This window comes from Podarcis gaigeae (genome assembly GCF_964106915.1).
Source record: "Podarcis gaigeae genome assembly, chromosome: 16".
NCBI lineage: Eukaryota > Metazoa > Chordata > Lepidosauria > Squamata > Lacertidae > Podarcis > Podarcis gaigeae.
In genome coordinates this window covers 8906047-8926246 of record NC_139693.1, presented here as the reverse complement: position 1 = coordinate 8926246, position 20200 = coordinate 8906047, and the positions used below count along the sequence as shown (strand labels likewise).

Sequence of the window (20200 nt, the reverse complement as noted above, 5' to 3'; positions counted from 1 at the left end):
GAATTGCAGAGTTTGAAAGAAGGGACGTCTAGTCCAGGGGTCAGCAAACTTTTTCAGCAGGGGGCCGGTCCACTGTCCCTCAGACCTTGCTGGGGGGCCGGACTATATTTTTTGGGAGGGAAATGAACGAATTCCTATGCCCCACAAATAACCCAGAGATGCATTTTAAATAAAAGGGCACATTCTACTCATGTAAAAACACGCTGATTCCCGGACCGTCCGTGGGCCGGGTTTAGAGGGCGATTGGGCTGGATCCGGCCCCGGGCCTTAGTTTGCCTACCCATGGTCTAGTCCAAACCCCTGCAAGGCAGAGAATCTTTCACTCAATATAGGGTGCTCAAACCCTGAGATTTTAAGAGCTTCTTGCTCTATTAACTGAACTCGACCCACCTAGAAGAGGGCAGTTGCATATAATAAAACTGAGCTGCCAGCTTTCCAAAGGCGCAGGTTTGCCCTATGTGAAGCCTCCTTGGGCAGTGGCAGTGTACCTCCACACAGGCTTATTTGCTGGGAGTGGAAGTGCAAGGGGTATTTGCAACTGTGATGCTGCTCGAAAGAGTCGTGGCTCCCCCTCCCCAGAGAATCCTGGGAATTGTAGTTTATTAAGGGTGCTGAGAGTTGTTAAGGTAAAGGGACCCCTGACCACTAATTCCAGTCGTGGCCAACTCTGGGGTTGTGGTGCTCATCTCACTTTACTGGCCGAGGGAGCTGGCGTACAGCTTCCTGGTCATGTGGCCAGCATGACTAAGCCGCTTCTGGCGAACCAGAGCAGCGCACAGAAATGCCGTTTACCTTCCCGCCGGAGCGGTACCTATTTATCTACTTGCACTTTGACGTGCTTTCGAACTGCTAGGTTGGCAGGAGCAGGGACTGAGCAACGAGAGCTCACCCCGTCACGGGGATTTGAACCGCCGGCCTTCTGATCGGCAAGACCTAGGCTCTGTGGTTTAACCCACAGCGCCACCCGTGTTAGGAGACCCCTATTCCCCCTCACAGAGCTACAATTCCCAGAAGCGAGGTGTGCCAACTTGAATAAAATATTGGGCAGGGCAGGTAAAATGGAGAGGGAGAACTAAGAACACTCCGCTAACCCAGAAATAGTGCTTCAGGTTAAGAACTTTGCTTCAGGATGAGAACAGAAATTGGGCTCCGGCGGTGCGGTGGCAGCAGGAGGCCCCATTAGCTAAAGTGGTGCTTCAGGTTAAGAAGAGTTTCAGGTTAAGTACGGACCTCTGGAACGAATTATGTACTTAACCTGAGATGTTGTTGTTGTTTAGTCGTTTAGTCGTGTCCGACTCTTCGTGACGCCATGGACCAGAGCACGCCAGGCACTCCTGTCTTCCACTGCCTCCCGCAGTTTGGTCAAACTCATGCTGGTAGCTTCGATAACACTGTCCCACCATCTTGTCCTCTGTCGTCCCCTTCTCCTTGTGCCGTCCATCTTTCCCAACATCAGGGTCTTTTCCAGGGAGTCTTCTCTTCTCATCAGGTGGCCAAAGTATTGGTGCCTCAGCTTCAGGATCTGTCCTTCCAGTGAGCACTCAGGGCTGATTTCCTTCAGAATGGAGAGGTTTGATCTTCTTGCAGTCCATGGGACTCTCAAGAGTCTCCTCCAGCACCATAATTCAAAAGCATCAATTCTTTGGCGATCAGCCTTCTTTATGGTCCAGCTCTCACTTCCATACATCACTACTGGGAAAACCATAGCTTTTACTATACGGACCTTTGTTGGCAAGGTGATGTCTCTGCTTTTTAAGATGCTGTCTTACCTGAGATACCACTGTATAAACTTGGCCCGATCCTGGCGGGGGCTTCCCTGGCGCTCCTTCCTCCTCCTCTTGAGTAGCCCAACATGCAGGAACAGAGCAGTAATAAATCTCCAACCTACTTTGCTGCCACGAGATGGGAGGGTGGGCGAGAGCTGGCAAAGAAGCCTACCCACAGTTGAAATCTTAAAACCGCAATGTCCAGATTCGATGGTTCTTCAGGGTTTCCGCCAGTGTGTGGGTCTGCTTGGGACATAGGTGCCAGCTCCCTGGGTGCCCAAACACCCACAAAATTCCCCACGAAGGTGCCTGGCACCCACAAAATTTGGTGCCAGGGCCATGCACATCACATTGCACCCAGAGCAGGCCTGGAGACCCTCCGGCCCCCCAAAGCTCTCCACCCGGCCCTCAGGACTCTCCTGAGGCCTCCACCATCCAGCATCTCACTCTCCTTCTGGGTTTCTGGCTGAAATGTGCCCTTGACAGCATTTAGCAAAAACTATTGACTGCCAAATGACCCCCCACCAGTTTATGCCAACAGCCAGTCGAAGGAGTGACCGTCTGAGATTTGGGGCAGATGTGCCTTTCGCCCCCTTTTCTGGACTTCCTGTCATTTAAGCAACAAACACAAAAAGACACGACAATAGCTTTTTTTGGTCTTTTTTAAGAAAATGCAATTTCTCTTTATACCCATAAAATGATACAATTCTGCCAAGTATAGAAATATGTAATAAATTATATGGAATGTCCCTCGGTCCTTGCACGGCACGGCTGCCCTGCTTATAAAGCCCCTCTCACCCTGCACCCCCCCAAAAATACCCACACACAATAAAAATAAGGTCGTCCATGGCAATCCTCTCCCCCCCCCCCGCCCCCCGGTTCCCAATGAACTTTTCTCTTTGGTATCGAAGTCGGGGTTTAGGCAAGAAGGGGGACGGGTGAGAGGCAGACCTAAAATGTTGCCGCTGCAAAAAATAGCCCCCTGCCTGTGCCTCTGAAATGGGGGGGGGGGAGAAAATTTGAGGGATATGCTAGGAAACTTCAAAAACTGGGTAGGGGGCGGCCCAAAGTCACACAGCAGAGTAAGGAAGGAACCCACCCACAGAGAAATCTTAAATTTACTGGCTTTTCCTTACGCCGACAGTGGCAAGGAAACTCGAGGCCTTCTATGCCCCAACATTTTGGCCTATGAGGCTGTTGGGACTGTTGTTGTGGTCAAACTCAAGACTATGTGTGTGTCTATATAGACACAACAGAGGTGTATGTATTTTAAAATTTGCCATTTAGGATTGAAGTGCAAGCCAGTGAGAGAATTACATGCTCGAAGCAGAATTTGAGGCTATCAAATCCTGACTTTCAGGCCCTGCTGGCGATCCTCTTCGTATCCACTCCAGAGTCAGACCGACTGAAATGTGCCCAAGCTGGTCATAAACATTCGCTTCAGTAGGTCTACTCTGAGTAAGGCTATCCTTACATACAACGCCCCAATTCCTAGCATATCTCTGGAACAGTTCCACGAGGCGTGTCCTCACACAGCGACTTGCCACAAGTGCCTGGATTTACTTATTTTAAATGAACTTTTGCAGGACAAGTAAGCTGTCGGGACATTTGCCAGAATAAACGTTGCTTTGTGGGAGGGTGGTGAGGAAACTGGGTGCAAAGGACTTAACGCCCTCTCACATCCTCCGCGGGCTGTAGTAGCAAAGCCCCGAGCTGAGCGCCAGGATGGGGGAAGCTGTGGCCTGAGCCCAGCCCAGCCGATTCCTCATCCCTGGCCAGCACCACAACAGGTGAAGTCCCTTGCCGTCCCAATTCTCAGCTCAACATTTGCCCAATCCAGTTAGCTCTGCTGTGATGGGTGGGCTTCTGCTGGTGGAAACCAGAAAATCGGCAAAGGTGGTTGGTTGGTTGGGTGTTTAAGAGGAGGGAGCTGCTTGCAAGCCGAGGTCCTACGTTATATAAAAATATTTTTTTCTTTTTCTTAAACTATTTCCTGCCTTGGGAATAACAGACCCAAGGGTGTAGACTCTCTGGGGCGCAGACAAGAGGGCAAAAAATAACAAACCAAGCGGGTTCTTCGAGGAGGGGGGAGGCGAGAGAAAATAGCTGATGTGTTTCAAAGCTCCCCCCCCCACAACCTCTTCCCCCCCCCCCAAAAGGCAATCCATGCTCCAGGCATCTTGCTGGAGGCTAGCAACCTCTTGTGCCCGAATTCTTCTCCCTCGCACTTTGGGTGGCACAGCACCTGCGGAAGCGGGCACCACGGATCTCCCAAGCCGTGCCAGTCCAACCTTGTCCTTTAAACACCGCTGCCCAGTGCCCGAGGGAGGCACCCCTAGAGAACTTCCAATGCCAATGTAGAATAGAAAAAAAATAATATTTTTTTTTCTCCTTTTTTTTGTAAACGTGGATCGTTTTCTTTCATATAGATCTGTATATATATATATATTTTAAAAAGACACGATTAGATGATAGGAGGACAAGGCATGGAGGGCGGGTCGAAAGCGGGGTGCAGGGCCCCCGCCCCCCAATCTTTCGCCCGCCGCCTCTTGACGCGAGGCTCCAGCCTCCGACACACCTTTAAGCGCCCCCAACCTTCTTGCGCCTCCAAGCCAGATACATTCATGTGCGGTTCAGGGAGATGTCACTGGGTTTTTCATTCTTGGAAGAAGAAAAAAAGACTCCCTTTTGCACAGCAGTTCAGGGTAACATCAGTCTGAGGGTTGTGTGTGTGTGTGTCTGTGTGTTTGGGGGTTACACCTGTGTACCCCCTACCCCAGCCAGTGACCTGTTTGCCACCGTAAGCCAGCAGTCAGTTATTCTTATGATTATTATTATCATCATCTTTTTTGGTTATACGGCCGCAAGCCTCCTAGGCCTCCTCGATCCATCCGGTAAGATCCGCATCTCTGCGGCTACCGGGGGGGCCCATATTTGGCCCGTGGGGCAGCCCTCCCCGCCCCTCCTGAGGCAGGGAGTTCCGTCCGTTGCGTGTGTGTGTCTGTCTGTCTGTCTCGGGACCTTCCTCCTCACACCTTCAGCGTCTTGTCGGGCCCACCCCCACTAGGGCTGCTGGCCACGCTGCTGTCACCGCCACTGCCGCTGCCCTTCTTCTTGCGCAAAGTCTCGATCCAGCTAGCGCTGGGGCGGCCGCTGAAACTGGAGAGGGCGAGGGAACTGAGGCGCATGTTCTTGCCGGACATGATGAGCTCTCCGAAGCCCTCCTGGTGGGAGAAGGCGTAGCCGGAGCGGCGAGAGCCCGCCCGGCCCACCCTCCCCATGCAGCGGTGCTGGGTTTTCTGCTTCTTCCTCACCAGCTGGGTGTAGCGCACCTGAGGGGAGGAAATGAGAAAGCGGGGAGGAGGGGAGAGTCAGAGGCAGCAAGGAAATCTGTTTCTCCCCCCCTCCTTCGTGGGGGCACCCATCAGTCTCCCCGTCCCCATATTCCTCACGACAAACCTGTGAGGCATGTCAGGTTGAGGGAAAGTGACTGGCCCCAAGATCACACCTGGGGATGAGTGGGAATTCGAACCCAGATCTCCCAGGTTCTAGTCTGAGACTTAACCACTACGCCAGGTTAAAGGCCTAGGCTGGGACGGTCTGTACTCTTTTAAGAAGTAGGAGGCAACTGCCCAGGGGTTATGAGTTTGAACCCCAAAAAGATTGGGCAAAAAGATTCCTGCATTGCAGGGGTTGGACTGCATGACCCCTGTGGTCCCCTCCAAATGTGCAGTTCAACGATTCAGTGATCTGAAGAGCGCCGGGATGATGGAGATTCAGAGTCTCCTACTCCATCGACTGAGCTATCCCACTTACTGTTTCAGACTACATCTCCCATCAGCCCCAGGCCATTGTGTCTGTAACTCTATGGGCGTGCCGGCTAGAAACTCATGGGAGTTGTAGTCCAGAAATGATCGTGCCGGCTGGGGCTGATGGGAGTTGTAGTCCAAAACTTATGGAGGGCATCTGGTTGGCCGAGGCTAGCCTTGCCCAATATGGCTGCCAGCAATATCCCAAGGATTTGGGCTGCGGACTTAAGTGAACTGGCACCTCTCAGGGCAGACAGATGAGACCAGCTAGAAGCAGAAGCTTTAATGTGGGATTATAGAATGCTTTATGCTCTGGTTGGAAGAGCCTTTGGCCATTTTCTGCATGTAGCTACCTGGGCAAGAGTGTCAGAACCCTTGATGTGCCACGATGGAGTGGCAAGGGTAGGTCACAAAAAGAGTTGGATCCAAAACCTTACAGATGCCCTGCTTTACGTCAGTGTCCCATGTCAAGACGCAGAGAGATGCTGTACCAAACAAACCCTGAATAGCCACTGTCGACATAATAGGTAACAACCGAACACAAGAATGGCACTTCTTGTTTTATTCCAATCTCTCTGCGCTCTGGTTATGCTTGACAGGCGTTGAGAAATATTGAGTTGGAAGGGACCACGAGGTTCATCCAGGCCACCCCACCCCACCCCACAATGCAGGATATTTTGCCCAATGTGGGACTTGAACCCGCAACCCTGAGATTTAAGAGTCTCATGCTCTACCTGCTGAACCATCTCATTCTTTTTTTTTTTTGCTTGAATCAAAACGTATTCATTTTTTTTAAAAAATAATACCGTATTTTTCGCTCTATAAGACACACGTTTTCCCTCCTAAAAAGTAAGGGAAAATGTTGTGTGCGTCTTATGGAGCGAATGCAGGCTGCACGGCTATCCCAGAAGCCAGAACAGCGAGAGGGATCGCTGCTTTCACTGCGCAGCGATCCCTCTTGCTGTTCTGGCTTCTGGGATTCAGAATATTTTATTTCTTGTTTTCCTCCTCCTCCAAAAACTAGGTGCATCTAATGGTCTTAGAGTGAAAAATATGGTAATTAAAAAGAGAAGGAAATTTAGAACCTGAGTTTGCCAGGGAGAGTGGGGGCTGGCAGACAGACAAGGTGTCTACCTCGGGGGGGGGGGGAGGAAGGAAGGGCCTCTCCCCCATCTTCCATTTCGGATCCCTCTGCACCCAAACTCACCGTATCCGAGAGCTCAGGCTTCAGGTCCAGCTTGAGGAACCGGAAGGCGACCACAGGCATGATGCAAACGACAGTGTTGAGGCCAATGGTCAGCCACACGGCAGGTTGGGCTAGTGTGTTCTGGGCATTGCCTGGGCAGAGGAAGGAAAACAAGGGAGAGATTCAGAGGCACCTCTGATCTGGGAAGCAGGGAAGCTCATGACAGCCTGGACACCAGGTCCCCCTGCCGCCCCCCCCCCTGTACAAAAGTGTAAAGGAACTTTCCCATAATGCACCTTGGCCACCTCGCAGAAATATCCCCTTTGTGGCTTTGGGCCCTCATATTTACGGGACTGCCTCTCCTTGTATACCCTGCAGAGGACCCTAAGGTCCATGAATAATCATAGTTTAGAGGTCCCGGGCCCTAAGGAATTTCGATTATCCTCCACCAGGGCCAGGGCCTTCTCAGTGATGGCTCCGACCTGGTGGAATGCTCTGTCCCATGAGACCAGGGCCTGCAGGATTTAACTTCCTTCCGCAGGGCCTGAGCTATTCTGCCTGGCTTTCAACTTGAACTTAGCCTGATCTTTTATTCCCCTTCCTTCCCTCCCCCTCCCCTTTTTATGAAGATTACCAGCTCTGGGATCCCACAGCTAATTCTCCCCTGGTCTCCATGCTGGCCCAAATAGGATTAACTTAGCCAGCTAGCCCAGGTGATCATCTAATGTTTATTGGATGGATTTCCCCCCTAAATTGATTTTTGAATTCTGAATTTATTGTTATTCACGTTTTATACTGTATTTTATGCTGTTTTTTGTTGCATCAGTTAAGTGTTTTAAATTTGTTGTTAGCCGCCCTGAGCCCGGTTTTCTGAATCGGAAAAGGCAGGGTATAAATAAAAAATTATTATTATTAATGCACAGCCGCTGGCCGTGCAGCCGAAATCTCCCAGAATGCACAGCCCTTGGGCCCCAGTAGAAATCTCCCAGAATGCACCACCTTTGTCAATAATAGTTCTGCAAGGAGGCAAAGAAATGAGGCATGTGTGAGAGAGGGCAGGGCGGAGAGAGAGGAAGTTGTAGACCCAAACAGAGAAGCAGTCTCCAAACTCACCCACGAAACGGAACTGGTTGGGGAAGAGCTGGAAGAGGCCGTCGCTGTGCATGGCAAAGAGGATGGCGAAGTAAACAGCCAGGCTGCCCCAGATGAAGAAATGGTTGATAGCCGTCCAGAATCCTGTATCCAGGCCAATCTGTTGGGGGGAGGGGAGAAGGTCAAGCAGAGCATCATGGGGGTGAGGGACGGCACAGGCTCTTCCTGCCGCCCCACAGCGGAGAAAGGTTCCACTGAGCATATGTGGAATGTATTCCCCTCGCCACCAGCAGTGCAGCGGCAAATTCAGAAGCGCAGGGTCCCTTCCTGATTTCCACAGGGACACCCTTCCTCGCAGCCAAGCCTCCTTTCAAGATTATACAGTAAACTCATAATACAGTGATACCTCAGGTTACATACGCTTCAAGTTACAGACACTTCAGGTTACAGACTCCGCTAACGCAGAAATAGTACCTTGGGTTAAGAACTTTGTTTCAGGATGAGAACAGAAATCGTGCTCCGGCGGCACGGCGGCAGCAGGAGGCCCCATTAGCTAAGTGGTGCTTCAGGTTAAGAACAGTTTCAGGTTAAGAACAGACCTCCAGAACGAATTAAGTACTTAACCCGAGGTACCGCTGTAACGCAATACAGTCATACCTCATGTTATGTTTGCTTCATGTTACATTTTTTCAGGTTGCGTCCCCCAGCGACCCAGAAGTACCGGAAAGGGTTACTTCCGGGTTTCGCCGCTCACGCATGCGCAGACATGCAAAATGATGTCATGCGCATGCACAGAAGCAGCGAATCGCAACCCGCGCATGCGCAGACGCGCTGCTGTGGGTTGTGTTCTTTTCATGTTGTGAACGGGCCTCCGGAATGGATCCCATTCGCAACCAGAGGTACCACTGTAATTATAATTGGGGATGCATTGCAACAATCCCCTTTCACCGATGCCTAGTCGAAATCTCCCAGAATGCATCACCCTTGGCCCCCTGGGCTCATTCAGAGCTGTTTTATTCGCAGCAGATAAGAAGGTGTAGAACGCCAGGACTAGTGGGATATATATATATATATATATATATATATATATATATATATATATATGCTGGAGGAGACTCTTGAGAGGACGAGATGGTAGGACAGTGTTCTCGAAGCTACAAACAAACTGCGGGAGGCAGTGGAAGACAGGAGTGCCTGGCGTGCTCTGGTCCAGGGGGTCACGAAGAGTCGGACACGACTTAACAGCTAAACAGCAACAACATATATGTATGTTGCTTTCGTTGTCCTACCTGCACGCTGACGACGATGACGAGGGAGGTCGCCACAGTGACGGCAAAGGACTGGTAGTCGGCCAGATGGGAGTTGTCGCTGAAGACCCCGTAGGGGATGAAGAACATGAAGACGGAGGTGTAAATCCCTTGAGCAATGCAGATGAAGAACTCCCGCTTGTTGAAGAGCAGGTTGAGCTGCCCCGGTTCATACAGCTTGGGGTACTCCAAACTGCGATGCTCAGGCACATCCTAGGAAAAGGGAGTGGGACAGGGCTAAGCCTTTAGGCCTGAGCGCAGGACCACCACAAGTGGGGCACGCAGGCCAGGGACAGGCAGGGACAAAAATTTGGAGTGGCACACTCAACACAGACTCGCCAGAGGGGATACAGAGAGAGACACAAACCAGAATAAGTTGGCCATTCAGGCAAAGGGGGCACTGCTCCGTCAATATCTAACCCAGGGGTTCCCAAAGAAGAATAAAAGTTTGGATTTGATATCCCGCTTTATCACTACCCGAAGGAGTCTCAAAGTGGCTAACATTCTCCTTTCCCTTCCTCCCCCACAACAAACACTCTTTGAGGTGAGTAGGGCTGGGCCCAAGGTCACCCAGCAGCTGCATGTGGAGGAGCAGAGACGCGAACCCGGTTCACCAGATTACGAGTCTACTGCTCTTAACCACTATACCACACTGCCCCCCGGGGATGGTATTAGGAGGCAAGGGGGCTGCATGGGGATGCTGGAGGTGTAAAGGACTTTGAAAAGCTGGTATCGCTGGATCAAGCCCATTCATTGTGTTGAATTAAACGAAATAGTTCTAACTGGATTTTTAATAAAAGTGCCATAATGCAACTTTTATCTTCCCTGGTAGGTCATGCAAACTGAAGTTCTCAGTACAGTGGTACCTCGGATTAAGAACTTAATTCGTTCCGGAGGTCCGTTCTTAACCTGAAACTGTTCTTAACCTGAAGCACCACTTTAGCTAATGGGGCCTCCTGCTGCCACCTCGCCACCAGAGCACAATTTCTGTTCTCATCCTGAAGCAAAGATCTTAACCCGAGGTAATATTTCTGGGTTAGCGGAGTCTGTAACCTGAAGCGTCTGTAACCTGAGGTACAACTGTAATGCTTTTTATAGGGGACGGAGCACAGGGGGCAGTCGCTTGAACAGTTTGGGAACCACTGACCCAAGCTAAGGATCTAGCCCACTGATTTAACCCTCTGGCCCTTGCTGGATTTGCAGCGTCCCTGACCATTGGGGCTCAACACCACTTTACCCCCCTGTAATTACATTTGAATTTGATAGTTCAGTAGGAAGAGCATGAACTTTTTAATGTCATGGTTGTGGGTTTGAGCCCCACAATGGGCAAAAGATTATGTTGGACAAGAAGATGATCCTCCTGGTCCCTCCCAACTCTACAATTCTAGGATCCCTGATTGGTTGGGACATGACGGGTGGGATAAACATGTGGAGCCCACATCTGAGACAGCCCTGGGTTCGCCGCCCCTGCCACTGGTCCATCTGGCTCACAGCAGCTTTTGCCAATCTGCTGCCCTCTAACCGCTATATCACACTGAGGAATTAACGTGACTGACCTGGTCAAAGACACCCATGGCGAGCACTGGCAGCGAGGTGTAGACAATGTTGTACAGCGTGATGAAATATTGATCGTAGACAGTCTTTGAAAAGAGAAGAGGGAGAAATTGAGAGACCAGGGAGAAGAGAACAAAAGGAGTCTTTGCTACCCCCTGCAGGCCCGCTGGTGTAAAACAGAACCCAGTCACTCAGCTGGGTTTGCTGCATTTCCAAAACATTTTACAGTAGCTTTTTGGGGGGACTGGGAGTAGGATTTTCAAACCTCCAACTTCATCAGCCCTCAACAACATCAAGTCTCTAATCAACTCGGGACCCAAACAGCTGAAAACCAGGCCCTCCTAGTTATTTCATTGCTCTTAGATCATGGGTATTCAAACTAAGGCCCGGGGGCCAGATCCGGCCCAATCGCCTTCTAAATCCGGCCCGTGGACGGTCCAGGAATCAGCGTGTTTTTACATGAGTAGAATGTGCCCTTTTATTTAAAATTCATCTCTGGGTTATTAGTGGGGCCTGCCTGGTGTTTTTACATGAGTAGAATGTGATGTGTCCTTTTATTTAAAATGCATCTCTGGGTTACTTGTGGGGCATAGGAATTCGTTCATATTTTTTTCCAAAATATAGTCCAGCCCCCCCCCCCCACAAGGTCTAAGGGACAGTGGACTGGCCCCCTGCTGAAAAAGTTTGCTGACCCCTGCCTTAGATGGTTGAGGGGTGGCAGAGGAGGGCCTTCTCTGTGGCAGCCCCTAAGCTGTGGGCCTTCCTCTCCACAGAGGACAACTTTATTACCCAGCTTTTGGAGAATTCTGAAGATGCACTGCTTTATTGCTATTATTGCTATTATTACTATTATTACTGTTGTTGTTATTGTTGTTATTATTTACCCTGATTGCAAGTTGTTTAACTTTGTGTTTCAGTTGTTGTAAAATGCCCTGCGACCTTACAGTGAAGGGCAGATAGTAAATTATAATGATTGTCATCACCAAAGAAGACTGGCTACTTAGCAGGGTGGCATGATCCTCTTCACTGAGTGATCCCTGATAGACTGGGATCACCGGTGTGGCTAATCCACGACAACTCTCCTTTCTCTCGGGGTGAAATTGCTGCCTTCAGCGATGCATTTAGCGACTTACTCAATCTACACCCCACCTTTTTCCTCCGAGGAGCTCAGGGTAGGTGAGTCTTCCCCCTCCTCATTTAATCCCCACAACAACCCTAGCTTAATTCATTTGGCTATGGCAGGGATGTCCAACAGGTCGATCGTGATCTACTGGTCGATCCCTGCGAGGTTTTGGTAGATCACGGTTGATCTCTGGCTCCCTTTCCTTAGTGTCGCTAAAACTGACTCCTGCGCCACCCCCTTGCCCCGCCCTCTATTGTTGTTTGATCTCTGGAAGGGAAGGCAGAGCTTTCTCTGTGCTGCCGTTTTCACCCAAAAAACCCCCAGAGCTTTCCTTCTCCCCCCAAATGGGGGTAAATTAATGATGATGATGATGATGATGATGATGATGATGATGATGATGTAAAGGGACCCCTGACCATTAGGTCCAGTCGTGGCCGACTCTGGGGTTGCGGCGCTCATCTCGCTTTACTGGCCGAGGAAGCCAGCGTACAGCTTCCGGGTCATGTGGCCAGCATGACTAAGCCACTTCTGGCAAACCAGAACAGTGCACGGAAACGCCGTTTACCTTCCCGCCGGAGCGGTACCTATTCATCTACTTGCACTTTTGACGTGCTTTCGAACTGCTAGGTTGGCAGGAGCAGGAACCAAGCAACGGGAGCTCACCCCGTTGCAGGGATTCGAACCACGACCTTCTGATCGGCAAGTCCTATGCTCTGTGGTTTAACCCACAGCGCCACCTGCGTCCCTAATAATAATAATAATAATTTATTATTTATACCCTGCCCATCTGGCTGGGTTTCCCCAGCCACTCTGGGAGGCTTCCAACAAAGTATTAAAATACACTGGTCTGTTAAACATTAAAAGCTTCCCTAAACAGGGCTGCCTTCAGATGTCTTCTAAAAGTCTGGTAGTTGTTCTTCTCTTTGACATCAGGTGGGAGGGCGTTCCACAGGGCGGGTGCCACTACTGAGAAGGCCCTCTGCCTGGTTCCCTGTAGCTTTGCTTCTCGCAGTGAGGGAACCGCCAGAAGGCCGTCGGCGCTGGACCTCAATGTCTGGGCAGAACGATGGGGGTGGAGACGCTCCCCAGGTCACTGCCATCTTTTAAATCTGAAAGTAGATTGCAGTCTCTTGAGGGTTGGCGACCCCTGGGCTATGACAATCAGGTAGCCAAATTAACTGGGCCGGATAGCTTTCGTGAAGCCATCCCCTGCTTTCCGTGACCCTGATAGGCTACGCTCTCTCAACGTGCGGCTCATCCAGGAAGCAGGAGCCTGGAGGAAGGTGCCATTGCGGACCCCCGCCCCACCCACCCCTCCGATTCGCCAGCCGAGTCACCTGGGCAGAGAAGCCGCAGAAGAAGCCGAACCAGAAGTGCACCATGGTGAAGGCAAAGTTCTTGTAGAAGAAATAGCAAAGGAATTTGCACATGCGCAGGTAGGACCAGCGCCCGTGGACCAGCAGGAGGCGCTGCAGGAACTTGAACTGCGAGAAGGAGTAGTCCGAGGCCAGCACTGCCTGGATGCCCTCCTGGCCGCTGATTCCAACACCGATATGAGCGGCTGGTGGGAACGCAGGAAACGGAAAGAGGGGTAAGGGGAAGTCAGGCTGATAGGGCATCTCAAGCTCAGATCCCCCACCTTCCATCTTAGGAAGGACAAAGCACACGTGGTTCTCTCTGTTTCTAAAACAGGAGAGAGGAGACTTTTCCCCATATAGGTAAAGGGAGCCCTGACCATTAGGTCCAGTCGTGACCAACTCTGGGGTTGCGGCGCTCATCTCGCTTTACTGGCCGAGGGAGCCGGCGTACAGCTTCCGGGTCATGTGGCCAGCAGGACTAAGCCGCTTCTGGCGAACCAGAGCAGCGCACGGAAAGGCTGTTTACCTTCCCGCCAGAGTGGTACCTATTTATCTACTTGCACTTTGACGTGCTTTCAAACTGCTAGGTTGGCAGGAGCAGGGACCGAGAAACGGGAGCTCACCCCGTCGCGGGGATTTGAACCACCGACCTTCTGATCGGCAAGTCCTAGGCTCTGTGGTTTAACCCTCAGCGCCACCCGCGTCCCTCTTTCTCCCATATAGAGGACCACATTTCCTTCCAAGAGGCCACATTTTAATTATAGGCAGGGCCAGAGCAGGGAAGCAGGTGCCTCAATCCATCAGGGCAGCCAACTGGGTTTGCCTCTCTCTGGAACTTTCCCACCCTGCAAAGGCCTTCGTCACAGAAGTCTGCTTATTTCCTCCTCCCTCCCAACCCGTTTTCCTTTTGTGCTGTGGCATTTAAAAAAACAACGCATCCGCAGAACTAAAAAGACGAAAGCTCACGCAAGCGCCGCCTCGGGACTCACTCTTGATCATGCTAACGTCGTTGGCCCCGTCGCCGATGGCCAGCGTGACGGCCTTCTTGTACTTTTTCACCAGCTCCACCACCTGGGCCTTCTGCAAGGGGGTGACGCGGCAGCAGATGACGGCTTTGCAGGCGCAGGCCGTCTCCAGGAACTCCAGCTCCATGTCGGCCTCCAGGGCATGTGCCTACGGGGAGATAGGAGAGTGAGGGATGCTCAGTGCGACCAGCTGAATAACTGGATTAGACCCTGGGCAGCTCCGGGGGGGGGGGGGACTACAGTTCCCATGGTTCCTTTGGGGTGGGAGCAAGTCGTATGTGTATGTGTTCAAGAGGTGACAGGATGGAAGCTTATAAAATGAAAATATTACATGGAGGATAGAGAATAGTTTTTTTCCCCTTCCCTCTCTCGTTACTCCAGTGTGGTGTAGTGGTTAAGAGCGGTAGTCTCATAATCTGGGGAACTGGGTTCGATTCCCCGCTCCTCCACATGCAGCTGCTGGGTGACCTTGGGCCAGTCACACTTCTCTGAAGTCTCTCAGCCCCACTCACCTCACAGGGTGTTTGTTGTGGGGAAGGAAGGGAAAGGAGAATGTTAGCCGCTTTGAGACTCCTTAAAGGGAGTGAAAGGCGGGATATCAAATCCAAACTCCTCTTCTTCTTCTTCTTCTTCTTCTTCTTCTTCTTCTTCTTCTTCTTCTTCTTCTTCTAACTTACAAGCAGCCGACCCAAGTGCTGGAAGGTCCAGGGCAGCTTAAAGGATTTTAGAGTTGAACTGTGGAACTCACCGCCACAGGGGCAGTGATGGACGCCAACTTGGATGACTTTAAAAGAGGATTGGGCAAATACACGGAGGAGAAGGCACAATGGCTATGTTCTACCTCCACTGCCAGAGACATTATGCCTCTGAATACCAGGTCCTGGGGATCGCAGCTGCTGCTGCTGCGGTCAAATCCATCATGCAGGCTTCCCATGGGCACCTGGGAGAGCAGGATGTTCTCCAGCAGGCCTCAATCCCACATATTTATCGTCCAGACAAAGGAGCAAATAGCCACTCCAGGAAATTATTATTATTATTATTATTATTATTATTATTATTATTTACAGCCCTTCATCCAAAGATCACAGGGTGGTTCAGAACATGAAAACACAAAACTAAGCATTAAGATATATTCAACAGTGTAAATAACTTTTGACGGATGTAATAATGGAATACTGAATGGCTTGATTTATTTAAAATATGCAGGGATTTACGTTAGGCAAAATGAACCATGGAAGGAGAAGAAGGGAAGTCACCGATATTTTATGGTTGGTTAAATGAATATTCTGAATTTTAAAGCAGAAAATTTAATAACACACACACAATGAGAACAGAAAATGCATAATAAAACAAAAACAAACCAGCAATCCACCTCCCACAAAAAGACCATACGTAGAATGTGTAACTGTAGCTGCAAGGGGCAATATTGTCTCCCAAGAACTCTCTGGGCCCTTAAACTGCAGCTCCAAGGATTCTATGTTTAAAGAGGTATTAAAGTGCTTTGGGACACTGGTGGTGCTGTGGGTTAAACCACAGAGCCTAGGACTTGCCGATCAGAAGGTTGGCGGTTTGAATCCCCACAACGGGGTGAGCTCCCGTTGCTCAGTCCCTGCTCCTGCCAACCTAGCAGTATAAAAGCATGTCAAAGTGCAAGTAGATAAATAGGTACCACTCCAGCGGGAAGGTAAACGGTGTTTCCATGCGCTGCTCTGGTTTGCCAGAAGCGGCTTAGTCATGCTGGCCACATGACCCGGAAGCTGGACGCCGGCTCCCTCGGCCTATAGAGTGAGATGAGCGCCGCAACCCCAGAGTTGGTCACGACTGGACCTAATGGTCAGGGGTCCCTTTACCTAAAGTGCTTTAAATGTATGGTGTGAAAGCGGCCTAGGTACCCCCCCCCAAGGCGCCCACTTACCAGGCTGTGCCCATTGATCACCAGGGCGTACTCCCCAGCCACAGCCTCCAGAACGGACGTCAGCTTCGAGGCAGAGAGCTTCTCCTGGTAGGTGAATCCATTGCCCACGGAGCGGGAAGAGTCCACCAATTTCTCTCGAGCCTTCCTGCCGGAGAAGGTGGGGAGGAAAGCGGGTGGAGGAAAGGATTTGAGAAGCAGCCAAGGACTCACCGCCTTCTTTCCAAACCCTCTAAGGGCAGATTCGGCAGGTCAGAGGGAACTACAGCAAACCATTCCTGTGGGTGGGTGGGTTTTGTTGTTGTTGTTCATTGGGCTTAATTTTTTGAATGTTACCTTTCTGTTTGTGTGGCTTGGAAAGGGGCAACGGGTAGCACAGAGATGAGAGAGAGAGAGAGAGAGAGAAGAAAGAAAGAAAGAAAGAAAGAAAGAAAGAAAGAAAGAAAGAAAGAAAGAAAAAAGGAGAGGAGGAGCAGCAGAGAAAAGTGTGGAAATGAGAGAATAGAATAGAATAGAATAGAATAGAATAGAATAGAATAGAATAGAATAGAATAGAATAGAATAGAATAGAATAGAATAGAATAGAATTTATTATTTATACCCCGCCCATCTGGCTGGGTTTCTCCAGCCACTCTGGGCAGCTTCCAACAAAGCATTAAAATACAGTGGTCCCTCGGGTTACAGACTCCGCTAACCCAGAAATAGTGCTTCAGGTTAAGAACTTTGCTTCAGGATGAGAACAGAAATCATGCTCCGGCGGCGCGGCAGCAGCAGGAGGCCCCATTAGCTAAAGTGGTGCTTCAGGTTAAGAACAGTTTCAGGTTAAGAACAGACCTCCGGAACGAATTAAGTACTTAACCCGAGGTACCACTGTACAGTAGTCTGTTAAACATTAAAAGCTTCCCTAAAGAGGGCTGCCTTCAGAAGTCTTCTAAGAGAGAGAGAGAGAGAGAGAGAGAGAGAGAGAGAGAAAGGGGGAGAGAGGAGGAGAGAGGGAGAGAGAGAGAAAGAGAGAAAGAGAGAAAGAGAGAGAGAGAGAGAGAGAGAGAGAAAGGGGGAGAGAGGAGGAGAGAGGGGGAGAGAGAGAGAGAGAGAGAGAGAGAGAGAGAGGGGGGGAGAGAGGAGGAGAGAGGGAGAGAGAGAGAGAGAGAGAGAAAGAGAGAGAGAGAAGGGTTGCCCCTGACCATTTTTGTTTTTTGCTCCACCCACTGCTGTCTTTAGACCTGTCCATTTCACGAATCTGGCCCCAAGAGATCACCACTATTGGAACACCACCAGTAGCAGGAAACGCACCTTGACTAGCCAACAGAGCAGCACTTTCTGCTTGCACTCAATGTTTGGTGCCAGAGAAATGGAAAAGCAGAGAAAGCTCCCTAATGGAGGGGCCACCCCCAAGTGGGCCACGCCCGCGGGCCTCCACTCACCGCAACTCCTGCCGCACCTCCAAAACCGTGTGCCCCGTGATGATGAAGACCTCAGTCATCTCGTCCGTCAGCATCTTGCAGGAGTAGCCGATGTTCACGGCCGTCTCTGAGGGAGGAGAGAGAGAGGACAGGCCCGAATCAAAACCCAAACCCTCCAAGAGTCAAAATTTTCAAAACGGGGCCCCGAGAACCTATCTTGAACGGCAGAGCCAGAGTTCCCTGGAAAGGGGGACCGATGGTTTAACCACTCTGGGACTGCAGCTCTGTGAGGGAAATAGGCAGGGGGGGGTCTCCTAACAACCGTCAGCAGCCTTCACAAAATGGCAGCTCCCAGAATCCTTTGGGGGAAGCCATGACAGTTTACAATGGTATTGCAGCCCTTTGAATGTACAGTGTGAAAGTGGATTTAGCAGGCTGTGCCGTAATAAAGAGTTGCGAGGACATTCCTGGGTCGGGCTGCAAAACGGGACACGTTCCGCCGGCATTTGGAATGGCCGCCTCACCTTGCTTGTCTCCCGTCAACACCCAGATTTTGATGTTTGCCAGCGTGAGGAGGGCAATGGTCTCCGGGACGCCCTGCTGCAGCTTATCTTCGATGGCGGTGGCCCCCAGCAGCTGGAGGGAGACAGAAACAAAAGGCAAAGTTACCTGATGCCACAAAATGGGAGACCTCTGACTCCCGGGTCCAAATTTGGCCCGCGAGGAAGCTCCTCGCAAACCGCAGCCACCTGTCGGCATCTGCGACCTCCCACGAACGGCAGGAACACACACAGCGGCGAAGGAAAGATCAGGAGCTTAAAACGAGGGGCTCCTTTGGAAGCTCCCGATAAAAAAAAGGGCACTTATTTATTTAAAGCAGTCGATGTGGTTCCTTCCAGATATATTGTTGGACTCCCGGCTCCCATCATCCCCGCCCACTAGGCAAAACTGTCAGAGGCTGATGGGAATCCGGAGGGCTATTGCTATCAGGCTACCCCCTGATATGAATTATTTGTAGGTGGGTTTTCAGGGTCAAGCCTCCCAAAGGGTTATTTCGGCATATTGTTGTTGTTTAGTCGTTTAGTTGTGTCCGACTCTTTGTGACCCCCTGGACCAGAGCATGCCAGGCACTCCTGTCTTCCACTGCCTCCCGCAGTTTGGTCAAACTCATGTTTGTAGCTTCGAGAACACTGTTTAACATCTCGTCCTCTGTCTTCCCTTCTCCTTGTGCCCTCCATCTTTCCCAACATCAGGGTCTTTTCCAGGGAGTCTTCTCTTCTCATGAGGTGGCCAAAGTATTGGAGCCTCAGCTTCAGGATCTGTCCTTCCAGTGAGCACTCAGGGCTGATTTCCTTCAGAATGGAGAGGTTTGATCTTCTTGCAGTCCATGAGACTTTCAAGAGTCTCCTCCAGCACCAGAATTCAAAAGTATCAATTCTTCGGTGATCAGCCTTTTTTATGGTCCAGCTCTCACTTCCATACATCACTACTGGGAAAACCATAGCTTTAAGTATACGGACCTTTGTTGGCAAGGTGATGTCTTAAGATGCTGTCTAGGTTTACTTCGGCATACAATGGAAAAACCAACACAAATTTTAAAAATCCCTTTTTTGTTTGTTTGTTTAAAAAAGGGTTATCTAAGGTATCTAACTGTTGGAGATGCAATAGGGATAATGCTTCTCTAAAACATTTTTTTTTATAAAATGGCTTTTAGATTTTAGCGAACAAATTCCCTCCAAAGAGGAGTGGATATGTAAAATAAAATACAGTGGTACCTTGGTTTACCACCATAATCCTTTCCAGAGGTCCGGTTGTAAATCAAAACAGGTTGTAAACCAAGGCGAGCTTTTGCCAATGGGGCCTCCCCCCAAAAATGGATTGTAAAAAAAAATAAATGGGTTGCAATCCAAAAAAAGGGGCACACACTTCCGGGTTTGATGTGGTTGTAATCCAAAATGGTTGTAATCAAACCAAGGTACCACTGTATACAATTGGCAAAAATAACAGCAGCCATAAGGTTACAGTCAAATCAAAAGTTAAAACTACAATGGAAATGCTTTGAAGAATATCTAGATAAACACTGTTCAGAAAACAATACGCTGATATGTATAGACTAAGACTGTAGCGTGTAAAAGAAGAGTGATGTTTGACTTGAGATATGAAAGAAAGTTAAGATAAGGAATGCAATGTTAAGATTGAATATAATCGAGAAGAGATATCAGGCAGTGGTGGAGGGGAGCCAAGGGTGGAACTATGTATGTAATTTTATTTATATTTTCTTTAGGTTTTTTCCTTTTGTCTTTTTTTGTATCTTTCTGAATTGTTTAAAATAAAAATTCATTATTTCCCCCCAAACAAACAGCTTTTATATTTTAACATGCCCTGGCCCAACACAATACAGTTGCAATTTATGTAATACATGAACAACTAGATTTTATATTTAAAAATTGTAAATGAATAAACATAAAAATAATGATTTAAAAATTACCGCTCAAACAATAAGAACAAGAATGAGCAGCATAAACAAATTACGCTGGTAGGACTACAAGAAGTTTTGTAAGGAGAAAAGTTTGAAGCATTGCAAAGTAGAGAAAGAATAGAGATATTAGTTATGAGTTAAATGTAACTGTGGAAGTAAGAAATGTATATTTACTGAATAGATTGG

General features: G+C 49.7%; 1 protein-coding gene across 2 annotated transcripts in view; it reads right to left on the bottom strand.

Annotated features, from left to right (window-relative positions):
• Window positions 1–2412: 2412 nt before the first annotated feature.
• The window catches only part of ATP8B2 (ATPase phospholipid transporting 8B2), a 60924-nt gene continuing 43136 nt past the window's right edge, over window positions 2413–20200 (bottom strand). For both annotated transcript variants that reach the window (XM_083715539.1, XM_083715538.1), the window contains 10 exons: window positions 18060–18171; window positions 17557–17662; window positions 16136–16280; window positions 14185–14368; window positions 13175–13398; window positions 10717–10800; window positions 9143–9373; window positions 7875–8013; window positions 6783–6913; window positions 2413–5098 (listed from right to left, as the gene is read on the bottom strand). In XM_083715539.1, the coding sequence (XP_083571665.1) occupies window positions 4796–5098; window positions 6783–6913; window positions 7875–8013; window positions 9143–9373; window positions 10717–10800; window positions 13175–13398; window positions 14185–14368; window positions 16136–16280; window positions 17557–17662; window positions 18060–18171 (1659 nt within the window). In that variant the 3' untranslated portion in view covers window positions 2413–4795. The remainder of the gene's footprint in view (window positions 5099–6782; window positions 6914–7874; window positions 8014–9142; window positions 9374–10716; window positions 10801–13174; window positions 13399–14184; window positions 14369–16135; window positions 16281–17556; window positions 17663–18059; window positions 18172–20200) is intronic.